At 36.8% G+C, this 13,388-nt stretch overlaps 1 protein-coding gene across 5 annotated transcripts in view; it reads left to right on the top strand.

The window, feature by feature from the left end:
* CADM2 (cell adhesion molecule 2) overlaps window positions 1-13,388 on the top strand; it is a 590,946-nt gene that overhangs the window by 471,279 nt on the left and 106,279 nt on the right. For all 5 annotated transcript variants that reach the window (XM_085527351.1, XM_015880063.3, XM_015880073.3 and 2 more), the window contains one exon: window positions 4,884-5,054. In XM_085527351.1, the coding sequence (XP_085383477.1) occupies window positions 4,884-5,054 (171 nt within the window). The remainder of the gene's footprint in view (window positions 1-4,883; window positions 5,055-13,388) is intronic.

The following is a 13,388-nucleotide window of genomic DNA, read 5'->3' as shown; positions in this document are numbered from 1 at the left end:
CTGGAGAGGATCTCTACAGAGAAGGGCCTGGAGGTGCAAGTGAACAGCAGGTTCACGATGAACAAGCAGTGTGCCCTTGTCACCAAGAACACCTAGAAGGCCAATGGTATCTTGCAGTGGATTAAAAAGGGTGTGGTCAGCAAGTCAAGGGAGATGATCCTTCTCTTCTACTCTGTCCCAGTGAGGCCACATTTAGAATACTGTGTCCAGTTCTAGCCTCCTAAGTTCAGAAAGACAGGGATCTCCTAGAAGGGATCCAGCAGAGTCATAAAGATGATAAAGGGCCTGGAGCATCTATGTGTGAGGAAAGACTGAGTAACCTGTGTCTAGTAAGCCTTGGGAAAAGAAGACTGAGTGGGGAAACTGACAAATATTTATAAATATCTAAAGGGAGGTGAGAGACAAATAGATGAGGCCAGGCTCTGTTCAGTGGTATGTAACAATAAGACAAGGAGTAATGGCCTAAATCTTGAATATAGGAAGTTCCATATAAACATGTGGAAGAACTTCTTTGCTATAAGGGTAATAGAGCACTGGAACAGGTTGCCCAGAGAATCTGTGGAGTCTACTATGGAGATGCTCAAGACACTCTTGGACCCTACATGTGTGATCCACTGTAGGGAACCTGCTTTAGCAGGGGGCTTGGATTCAAAGATTTCTTAAAGTCCCTTCCAACCTGTGCAATTCTGTGATTCTGTGATCTGCTTTGTCTCATATTTTCATGACATTGTGAATTTTGTTAGCTGACATAATTACCTCAAACAAAGTTGCAGCATTATTTAAAGAACGTATTAATCTACCTTTATTATTTACCACAACCAAACCTGATTTAAAAAGAGTTGGTAATTGGTTATCTGAGGAATGCAATCTGTTTGAGAAGTGTCTTTAATTTTCTGATGAAAATCAAAGTTGTTTTATTGGAGACAGGAAGCTTAGGATGAAATTATTTGAAATATATTTGAACACTTTTAACAAGGAAATGAAGAGGGGAAATGCAGAACACCTTTTTTACCACTCACTGGTAAATTTGAAGAAATTGCTATATTTTTAAATCTGGTATAAGAACTTTGCCTTTCTTTCAGCTGACATGTAATTGAACCCAAACAAGCAGTTTTGCCATTTGTCTCTTAAGCAAATTTTCTCATCTCAACAGTTTCTAAAGGGACTTTTTTTTTTCTAAAGAGAGGGTAGAGGAGGGACAAAGGTTATGTGAAGAAGAATGGTAAAAGTGAAAAAAAAAAAAAAAAAAAAAAAGAGAGGAAAGCACTGAGCACATTCATTTCAGTTTAGCTTTTCAGATCTTCTGAAGATCACATTGCCATTTTGCAAAGGTTAGAAATAAAATAACCTAACCAGTTTGCAGTGGCATCAGCAGAAGTTACATTAGCTTTGTGCACTGTAAAAGGTGAAATGATAAATCTGAGAAAATAGATATGAAATTATATGCTAATGCAGCTGACATTAAAGGTTAGGAGTTCGTCTGTCTAGCACCAGTAAATCCAATCATGTTACAGTGTATTATACGTGGTGCAAAAGAATATAAATGATGCATTGAGTTCAGAGTTGCACCAAAGGGGAAAAAGCCATTCTAAAATTGTAGCTCCATTGCTATTACTCAAAAAGGAATCATGATGTGAAAAAAGAATACTGTTTGATGCAGTAAGTGCTAGTAATAAGACTGAGAGTGAAGCACCGAGTACTGTGTGTCTTTTATTTTAGTGTTCTGTCTCGTGTGAACCAAATTAACAAAGCAATATGCACTTTAGTATTCTGGTGACATTTTAGAAGGAGATTATTAAAAGTAGAAATATACAAGAAGCTAAATATGCAATTTTTGTTTGTTTGTTTTTTATTTTTTCCAACAAAACTAGTTGCAGCTATTTCAGCAATATTATAGGAAATATTTCTTTAATGTTTCAAGAGTATTTTTAAAGGAGTTTTTTTCCCCTTGGAAAGGGAAGGCTTAAAAATAAACAAGATAATGTCAATAGATTTTGTTAGAACATATTAATATTTATATTTTGAATTAATTTATACATTTTAATATACACAAAGTATCCTAAAATACATCAAGTATTTTGTCTTAATAAATCTCTAAGTGTAGGGTGAATTTCTTTTAGTTAGAAAGGTTGTTTCAATGGTAGAACTCCATGTTAAATGTAAATAAGAATTATACTTGCCTTTTAAAAACAGCAAAATGATCTTTTTATAGGATTGGTGCTTCTATATGACCGTTTTATGTATGCCCTCTTTTAAATCACAATGAACAATGAATGATAGATATAATTTTACTTCAGTTTATTATTTTCACCATCAAATTTGTACTTGTGAGCTATAAACTAGTATTATTAGTTTATATGAGGGTGTCTGTTTGTATGCCGATATGATAGTCATAGGTGGACCTCGAACTTAGTGTGGCCCAACCTCTTTTTGAAGGTTATATCAGATTGCTTAATGTCTTGTCTGATTTGGTTTAGAAAAATCTCCAAGGGCAGTTTCCATAGTCTGTCTGGGATAGAGCTTTCAAATAACTGAAAGACCTTACTGGGCAGAGTTTTCATTATTCCATGAAACATGATCAGAATTTGTCTTGGTGTAACTTGTATTCATTGCCCCTCAGTTTTTGTTGTACAGCTCCAAGGAGGACCAGGATTTTTCTTTAGAAATTCTAGACAATAGTTTGCCTTCTATTCATCAGGTTGAACAAACCCAACTCTCTCCAACTTCTCTTTGTACTTCAGTTAGTTAAAATCTTTTCTATACTAGAAAGTCCAAATTTTGATTGATTATTTAGAATAATCAATGTAGCTGCAAACATACTAAATAAAGGGGAATAATATATAATATATATTTTCTGTCTTGCTATACTATTGTTAGTGCAGGACAATCCATTTTTAACTCTCAACTCTGTAAAGGCACATTACTGACTAATGTTCAACTGGTACTCAGTACCTCCAGTTCTACTTCAGTAGAACTACTTTCTGTTTAGGTATCTCCCAAATCATTTGATTATAGTGGTTTCCAGACAAAGTTCCTCTTTAATGGACATTTCTAAGCCTTTTTTAAGTTGACAGGAGAAGTAAGAAAAGTAAGTTAAAAAGCAGATTGTATAAGAAGTATTTACAAATTCTGTGAAAACCCCAGGTAAATATTCTGAAAGCTAGCATGGGATTACATGCTCACTGCCTGATCTCCACTGCTGTTTCTTTTCAGAAGGGCTTACGTTGTTACCATGTATTACAGTCATACCTTTCTTTTGCTATGAAGAATCATCCAAGAAGATACAGCTGATCAAGTGGGCAGGCTAAGTATTTCTGTTGATGAGTATGTCAACAGCAACATTAGCACCACTTTTCTTACTAGGTGGAATTAAGGATTTAACCCTGTAAGTAAGAGGTGCCTGGAGAAAGCCTTCTAAACATCTGCATGGGAAATCAACTGGTTTTGCTTTTCTGAAAGATTAAGTGTCCACAACTTCTCACTGAAATGGAAGTTGATGAAGTTCTCAGGAATTTTCTGTCCTCCTAAAATCAGTAAGAAATTGAATGTATACATTACATACAAACATAAAGCAATCTGTGTAGGTGCTTTTTATTGAGTTTCTTACTTATCACTTTGAACTAAACTCAATTATGTGCCTCAAAAATTAGCGAAGGAATTTATGATTTGATTATAATAACTTTGCTTTAGCCCTGACCATCGTTTCTCTTATCTTCTGATTCCTAAATATTGATAGTCACCTTGGCAGAAAATTGAAATCTCTTAAAGTTTAGAAACCAACAGGCAGAAAAATGCATGCAATAAATGATTATGTCTTAGGAGAAAAGTAGAAAATATATAACTACATGGTGTCTTCATTTATCCAGGGACAGTGAAAAAGAACATCTTTTCATATCAGCAGTATTTTTATCTAAAAACAAGGAGCTTAAGCCATTTATGATTTGCTTTCTTATATGGATATTTCATGCAAATTTTATTTAGGTCATCTTCTTTTCTAATGGGATTTAATGTAATTTATAAAGCTGAAACCTCTCGTGCTTTCATTTTTGTAGGACACAGAGGACATATGCAAACTCAGTGTAATTTCATATATAGATTTATGTATTTATGCATATATTTTTAAAATCTTTCCTTGTAACAAATCAATATAACAAGCTTATGATTTTGCTGAAATAAACAAACCAGTAACTACTATAAATAGTTGGGATCCAAGTAAAAAAGTTCTAATATGTGTGTAAGAAGATCTCATATTGCAGATAATACATAATAACTTTTAAAAATAAATGCTTAGTCTTTTGGCTCTCCAGTTCTAATGTGACTTGTATGTCCTACAGTTGAGTCTAAAACATAACCTTGAGCTGAAATGAACTCTTCTTAATCATGGTTGTAGGCTTCCAACACAGTAGTATCTGGGTTGAAAACTGGCACAGATTTTTAATGGGCTCTGCTGTGAAACAGTAAGCCAATGAGTAATGATAAGAAACACTGAATTTAGTGACACATTTAGTGACACTGTGAATATGTTAGGGAAGTGAAGGTGGGAGTAGACTACACTTTTCCAATGGACTGCGGAGATCGTTTATATCAGATGTGAGCCTAAACATGAGAGAATGATGAAAACAATTGCCCTCTGAGTGCAGTATCAAGTAACTGTTTTTGAATTTTCATCTTCAGTGTATATCTTCTGCTCTGGCAACAGGAGAAAAGAGTAGAATAGCTACAGACTAATTACTTATGTTTTAAAGAGGTCAATAAATACATGAAAGGTATTATTTTAAAAATGGAAGTTCGATAGTTAAATTTTGCTGTTTAATGTTGGATGTTTTTTATCTGAAAATATTGGAAACAAAAATGGTTTTGTTTTGTTTTGTTTTTTCTTTCAGATGTTAAATATTTAAAAGAAGAAGATGCAAATCGTAAAACATTCACAGTCAGCAGCACAATGGATTTCCTTGCAGATCGCAACGATGATGGTGCAGTTGTAAGCTGCAGAGTAGATCATGAGTCCCTAAACTCTACACCTCAAATAGCAATGCAAGTTCTAGAAATACACTGTAAGTAATATACCTCATATTTGCTTTTTTTTTTTTTTTTTTTTTTTTTGGCTTCAGAGTTTCCTCTGTAGGAAATTAAAAAAAAAAAAAAAAAAAAAAAAAAATCTGAGAACAGTAATTATTGGTAATATTTTTCTTTTAGCCAACCCCCTTTTTAAAAATTATTTTATTTCAGAAATAACTCTGAAATAGTTATTGAGTTATGTACCTGGTTTGCTCTAAAAATAGCAAAGAGGAAGTGCATTTGTCTTTCTCATTTGTCATTGTAGTAATGTAAAAGTAAGCTTTAAAATAAGATTATAGCAGTTCACAACTTTTCATGAACTTCATTTCAGAACTTGTTACAAGGGTATGAAGAGGCAACATGTATTCAGTAACCTTGGATTGTGCTAGAGAAACTGTTTAATGCAGTGAAAAACAAAAGTATAGGAGAAAGAACACTTTAGAAACTTAAGCATAGGGTTGTTAGAGTAAGGGGAGTATGGTTAGGTTGTGGTTGGACTTGGTGATATTTGAGGTCTTTTTGAACCTGAGTGATTCTATGATTCTATGCAAACATTTGCATACATATTCATTCTTTTCCAATAACTCATTAATATATGCTAATGTCCCTCTGGGCATGCATGGTAGCGAAACTGATGGTCTTAGACCACCTACATCCACCCCATTTTTCCATTAACAGCTTCATCACAGTGCCTTTTGGCTGACCCTTACCTGCTTTTCCTTAATTTAGCAAATTTCCATTGCTTGTTGTGCCATAATAAGCAACTTTTCATCCTGGTGCACTATAACTCAATACAATATGTGTGAAATCCAAGAAATAAGTCCTTGCACCTGGTGGCTGCAAAGATATTGTGTCTTCAGTGCTTCTGTTAAGCAGGTTCATTGAGAAAAAGAAGGCTGCTCACACACCAAACAATGCTAAACTAGAAAGTTTTAGAACTAGCACTCACTGATTCTTTTTGCTAAACTAATATATTGGTCCTTAAACTAGTGTCTCGCTCCAATTGAGGAGTGAGGCAAGGTTCTTTGATATGTTATGCCTGGCATGAGATTAAGAAGAAAAACATTCAAATGTTGATCCGACCAGTTTATTAGAAATAATGGACAGCTGAAGGGCTGGGGAAGGGAGAGAAAATTAGGGTGATGGGGATGGGAAAGTGGGCGATAGAAGAAGTAGGAAAAGAGGCAAAAATTGCTTAAAAGCAGGGAATAGTCACCACCTGGATGCAGCAGTGTCCTGTTGCACGTTGTTTCGTTGATCCGGGGCAAAATAGGCATAGGGGAGAGCAGCAGCAGAATGGCAAGCCGAAAGCAGCAGATCAGTGGAAAGGAGCAGCGGGGTCTCAGGGAGTAGCAAGGTCTTACAAAGTAGCGAGGTCTCACGAAGCAGTCTCGATCAGTAGGTCCAGGAGAGTCCGTTGGCGACAGTAGGAGGACAACTGAGGAATCTGAGGTCAAAAGCTCTAAAAGGTTCTTCAGCATGCAGGCATCTTCTTCAGCATGCAGGCATCTTCTTCAGCATGCAGGCGTTCATGTAGTGAAGCATCTGGTGACAGAAAAACTCCTTGTTTCTGTAGCGAGGCATCTGGTGTCAGAAAACCTAATTTCGCGGTTTGTCCATGCTCTTTATATCCTACTTCTTTCCAGCCTACGAGACATTCCTGGAAGCTTCAGTCAGAGTCATGTGAGTACCTTGGAGATGGCCATCTTCCTTGAGATAAGCCCACACAGAAAGACCACTTTAGGGCCATTCATCTGCATCTTCCCTCTCTCTCTCTCTCTCTCTCTCTCTCTCTCTCTCATTGCCCCTGGACTTGTCCATCTGTTACACTCAGACAAAGGGTATCAGATACCTTCATCCCCTGCCCAGGGCTTGTCCTTCTGTGTCTCTCAGACAAAGGGATTTCTGGAACCTTGGTCAGGACTTTCCTGAACTTGTCCATTTCAGCAAACTTTTGAGGCAATAGTGTAAAAAGCATGACCTCTTACAACTAGTACACTGATCCTTATTTCTAAACCAGCCTGTATCACTAGATAAGCAAGCTCAAAGTTTAGACATACTCAAAGTTGAATAAGCCTGCCTACATGTCTGTGTGTCATAGTCTGAAGTCATGTCCTTTGAGTCACTTTCTTCACTTTTATAAACTATGAGGGACTCAGAAGAATGTTTTTTTTCACCACCAGGTGATATTTTCATATTTACTTGCACTACAATCACCATTCTTCTCTATACTGTTATGTATACTGTTCTACAGAACACCAGTATTTGTTTTACATCTAGAGAAAGAGACATCTGCAAAATATTACCAGATCAAGAGAAGGGTAGAGACCTTTCACAGATCTGTTTCTAGGGTAAATATATGCAAAGAAACTTGTTATAAACAAGTTTATCCATGAAGCAGACAATTTGCCAGTACCTGCAGCTAGTTCCCAAGACATGATGTCAAGGATTGCTGGCCTGTGTAACTTCTTTCTGAACAGGAAGATAGTTCTGTAAGTTTCTAAAACGTGTAAAATGTGGTGGTTGAAAAAGTACTCTATGCATAGAAGCTGACAACATTGCTAAAAATGCCATCTGCATAACATCTGAAATGAGACAGATGTGGATTAGTATCCATAAGTAATATGTACTGAAAATAACTGTTTTCTGATGCATCCCATGCATCATTTTCCTGATGGAGATCAAAGCCTTTCTTCACCAATGACTTAAACACCTGCCTCTCCTAAAATGTTCAGATAGCATCTGTACTACAGAGATGAATCTTTAACATCTATTTCTCTGAATTCTAAATCCCATCACCATCATCCTCTGGTATGACCCATGCCTTCACTTCCAAATTGCTTTCTCTTCCTCCAATGTCCTGTTCAAGATGTTGGTACTACAGGGGCACAATGATAACCAGAGGTCTGAAGCACTTCTCCTATGAAGAAAGGCTGAAAGAATGGGGCTTTTTCAGCCTGGAGAAGAGAAGGCTGTGGGGTATTTAAATGGGGCCTATAAAAGAGAGGGAGACCTTTTTATAAAGTCCAATAGTGATAAGGCAAGGAGGATTGATTTTAAACTAACAGGAGAGAGATTTGGTTAGATGTTAGGGGTAAATTCTTTACCATCCACCAACCCAGGGCTTCATCCAACCCTGCCTTAAGTGCCTCCAGGGATGGGGCATCCACACCTTCTCTGGGTATCTGTGCCAGTGCCTCACTGCCCTCTGAGTTAAGAATTTACCCCTAACATCTAACCTAAATTTCTGGATGTGTCACTTATCCAATTGCTCCCCAGGCAACAAAACATTACCTTGCTAAACACCAGCAATTTGCCTATTGTTTCATTTTCTGAACTAGACCTGTGTTCATTTTCTGCACATTCTCTGAAGTTCTCCAACAAGGACAAACTGGACAGAGTGTTTACTGTCACTGATGTACTTTATTTGTTGTGCTGCCCCCTCAGACTGCCAATTTACCAGAAGCCACAAGACACAAGTAACTGTTCTCAATCCTTTTTCCTTACTTCATTAATTTTCCACCAACCAATTTTATAATCTCCAGCACTAGTATATAGTGTCATTAAATGTCAAGAATAAGTGAGAAGTATGCCAAAATAAGCTCAGGTTTGTAAGAGATGGTGGAAAGACCATGTGCAATCTTAAAAGCAATATTTTCTTATTGCAAACAGTCTATTGTCCTCCTCCTTACCACATACAACTCCACAGTCAACATATCCAACAGTCTTACTTGAGATAAAGATTTTAAGAAAATTTTAGGAAAAGAGAATGAGATCCAGGGAATTAATGATATTGCTCAGCAGAGAACCTTGAAGGAAAAAAGTGCAGGAGCATGATTTACTACAGCAATCAAAAAGACTCTGAAAGGAATACACAGCACTGAAATTGGTCCCCTTAATTTTATTCTCCTGCTTATCTGCCTGATATTTCTCACAATCATATCTGGTATTACCACAGTCACTGGAAGCTGCTGACTTTTACCCATCAATTCATAGGACTACAAACATAGAAGAGACACTGTATTTGTATTAATGAGAGTGATGCTCGCAGAACTCATTATGGGCTGGTCCAATACATCCTCAATGCCAGCTGACAACGGTTCAAAAATAGCGCTGACAAAATAGATGAATTGCAGGACCCCAAGAGAAAAGTCATGAGAATCTGTTAATTTGACATCCTGTAGTTCTGAAAATCATCTCACCTAAAATCACAAACAAGTAGTGTGATATTGCTCCGTAGGGCACTTGTTCCAAATGTCCCAGGGGTATTTCAAATGAGCAGAGAGCTTCGGAGTAGAATGATAAGCAAGTATCTTAAACAAGTGGAACAGAATGGCACAGCTAGACATCAGTTTGGCAGAGAAAGAACACATCCAATAGAACTATACTTGTTTTTTAAACGGTTTCCTAAAATCTGAAGAATTATGTCTGTGGTACATCGATACTCCTTACCAGGGCATCATTGTAGGTTAGAAAAAAAGGGCAATAATAAATTGTTTGGCTAATTTTGTTGTTTCCTGCTGTCAGTGATTATACCTGAAAGTAAAAAACAGATAGATAAAATCTGCTGATAATGGACAAAGCACACATGGCTTCATCAAAATACAAAAAGCAAAGCAAAGAAAAACAAAAGGATAAAAGTAATTGCAGGACTGTGTTTGCATCCAGTGGATAGTAGGTAAGAAACAGGAAAGCAACATAATGTTTGGAATGACAGCTTTTTATTTATATCTAGTGAATGATAGAATAGTATTAAATCTATCCTGGGTGACGAGGCCGTATGAGACAGATCTTTGTAATGAGTCTGCAGAGATGTAGATAGAGATGCTTATGAATTTACACAGCTGCTTTTATCATCAATTTTAATAAGAAGTAAGGTTAATACTAAAGCCAGTAGTACCATCAGCAGTGATATAAGTACAGTTTCAGATTTCACCGACAATATTATGAAATAAGTACATTAAATAAGTCCAGAACTAAAATTTTAGGAAAAAAATATTGTTATTTTTCAATATACACATACATACACATCACACTATGCACCATATATATACTATGCACATATACATAATAATAATAAAAAAAAATCTGCTTTTTTTTTCTGAAGTCCAGAACTGAAGATAAGTATATCACTTATACATTGAGGAAAATAATAAGGATATCTTTATGGAAACTGTGATCAGTTCTTGTTTTCACAGGGCATTCCAAATTAATTTGGCAGACTTTAGATATTAAAGTAATATCCATGCTATTTGGGTAAGCATGCTGTACCCCTCTCCAGACTGTGAAATAATTACCTCCTCCAACCATTTAAGCTTTATTTATCAGTAATTTATGTCTCACTTGTGCTTAATCCTGTTCATCTCTGTGTCATGCTCTCTGCACTGCAGGGCAGCTCAATAGCCCAATTGTTTCTCTTGTGCTGAAAGGTTCAGCCATAATTTAGTTTCTGCTTGGCCAGCAGAGGTTTGTGGTAGCATGACACTGCTTGCTGAGTTTATTTTTCCTCTGACCCTTACTGTCAATAGTAAACCCAAAATAGACTTGTATCCCCCGTGGCTTTGCTCTGAAGTTTGCTTGTCAGCCTAGCTGCCACTGATTATTAGGAACTGCTTCTTGTAAGTGATAAATACAAATCCCAGAGGAATGTTTTGTTTCATTGTTTACTTCTGCATTTAAACTAAAATAAGAATGTGTTCTTCACTCCTGTATTAAGGAAACACAGGTGCACTACTTCAGCTTTGAAAGATTTGCATGGCAGTATTCACAGGACTGTATACTCAAAGTCCTCATGCACACCCTGAAAAGACACTTTGAGGGCAAATGCAACTTCTGATCCAGATCTGGGAAGTGAGTGAACTCTGTTCATCCTTCTTCTATGTGTCAGACAAGCAGTGACTCTCAGAGGCAGCATCTTCATTTTCCTCCAGGTTTTATCCAAACAGAAGGCAGCCAACATGTTGCTTCCTACTGAACAGAGTGCCATAAAATTACCCGATGGTAATTACCTTACCTTCATAAAAATTCTCTGACTACAATAAATTACCCAGCAGACCTCAGAAAAAATTAATTGTGTAAGCCTGCCCCAGAGGCTGCTTCTGAAGCTTTAAAGTGAAATCAAATCATTTGAACTTCAAACCTAATCATCGTGATTCTAAAATGGCAGCTGTGATGTGATCTGTGCTAACGGACACAGGGAAATTCTGTTCAAAAGCTGACCACACTCCCAAATGACAGCACTAATAAGCTAAATATGTGTTATGTAAAGAAGTGTCTAGAGAGGCAATTTTGAGTAAATTCTATATTGGCAGACACAGATGTGCAGTGAATTGTCAGTCTGACAAGTCTATAGCCATCAGCTAGCTTGCTTCTACTGGCTATTCCAACAGTGTTTTTGTGATAGGCTGTTTATTTGGTGGGCTTTTATTAGACTCTTTTTTTTTTCAATGAGCATCTGAACTTGACTTGAAAATTTGGCAGCAATTCCAAAAGATGGTTGACTATTGTCTGGAAAACACGCTTATCGATTTTTTCTTAAATAAACAAAGCACTTAAAATGCAGGAGACTACAGACAAGCAAATTAGCATTTCACTTGTGCAGCCATGTAGAAAATGGTGTGTGTGTGTTCAACAACAGTGTATTACTGTGATTTGTAGCGTATTAACAAATGGAGGTTTCTCTGACAACGGGATGGTGTTAGAATTTCTGCAGGTGCAAGGCAGAGTGCTTTTATCAGACCTAGATTACCTGATGCCACTAAGATTTCAGTCCATTATTTTCACTTCACTGGTTTATAGGGCTTTTTTGGAACACCATTTCTATAGTTACATGTTCAGAAGGAAAGGTGTTGTGTGCAAAGATATGAATTATATCTTGTAGTAGACGATAATATACAAGGGCTGCTCTGAAAGAATCCTACATTACTATTTAGGCTCATGACATCTGATGCAGATGGTGGTGGTATGGTAGTAGAGGATGAACCTTCCAACCAATATCCCATTACTTGCTGTTACCTTGTGACAGAATGACGTCTGACATGGAAGTGTGTATGGAGCAAAGTTGTGTCATTGAATTCCTCCACATGGAAAAAATGGTACCCACTGGCATTCATTGGTGCTCGCTGAATGTTTCTGGAGACCAAAGAGTGGATGTGAGCACAGTGAGGCTGTAGGTACTGTGTTTCAGCAGTGGTGACAGCAACAGTGGGTCACCTCTGCTGGTGCAGATTTTCACAAGTGCATCCTGCAGGCTCTTGTTCATCACCAGTAAAAATGAGTAGCTCATGGTGGTAGCTATGATGAAAAATAGCATTTTGTAGCTGAGAATTTTGTCCTTTGTATCCAATGTAGATTGCATGGAAATGAATAGGAGGCATTAATTTCAGAACAACCTATGCAGTACCATATAAAATATAGTGGTTTTTTTTGTTTTTTTTTTGTTTTTTTGTTTGTTTTGTTTTTTAAATGTAAGAAGGTGGCCATACACAGACTGTCAGACCACCTGTCTGTATGCCTAAAATTACAGTTCCACATGAGGATAGTCCCATATATAGTTAAAAAAAAAAAAAAAAAAAAAAAAAAAAAGGCTTCCTTAAAACTTAGTATTTAATTTTAATAAGCTAGTTACATTTTAAAATATTTTGGGGGTAACTTTCTCAACCATGGGTTTGCTGTCTTTTTATAGTAACAAGCCCCCAGAATATTAAGCCAGATCAAGTAAGAACAAATAGATGTTGAGACAGGGGTGAAGACAGCTGGAGTGCTCGATAGAATAGAATAGCAATTTAACTTTGCTATCAGAACAAATGTTTGCCTGACTTTAGCTAATTAAGTAAAGCACACAGTTCTTTGTAACTTCTCAGGCAGCAAAAAGACTTGGATTTTCTAAGGGCATGATTCTCCAGGACCATAGAAGAAAGAACTACCTTGAGATTTGCACGTTTGGGTTTTGCAGTTTGCTGTTACAAGTTAGCATGATTTGCTTTCTTACTATAACCGTTTTGTCTTAGAGTAGTTAGAATGTTTGGAAACTGTGATAGTACTGAGACCTGTGGAACTTGTAGAAGGTAGCCAATATCTCAAGCTTAAGCCTGTCAAGAATTACATGATGCAGCAGGAAATTCTCGAGTATGACTATTTCACTTGTAGCGAGGCTGAGACAATTTCCCATTGAAGAAACAGGATTGCTTTTTTCATGGCTTCAGTGCTTCTTTTTTCAGGATTCTTAGACACAACTCTAGGAACAAAACAAATTTAGGTTGTGTGTTCTTTTTTTAATACCCTTTAGAAGCACAGAGAGGCATGGCTTTCCTTGCATGGCTACCTGAGTC

Source organism: Coturnix japonica, chromosome 1 (assembly GCF_054131305.1).
Source record: "Coturnix japonica strain WE chromosome 1, WE-NBRP24, whole genome shotgun sequence".
NCBI lineage: Eukaryota > Metazoa > Chordata > Aves > Galliformes > Phasianidae > Coturnix > Coturnix japonica.
This window is presented reverse-complemented; position numbering and strand designations above follow the sequence as displayed.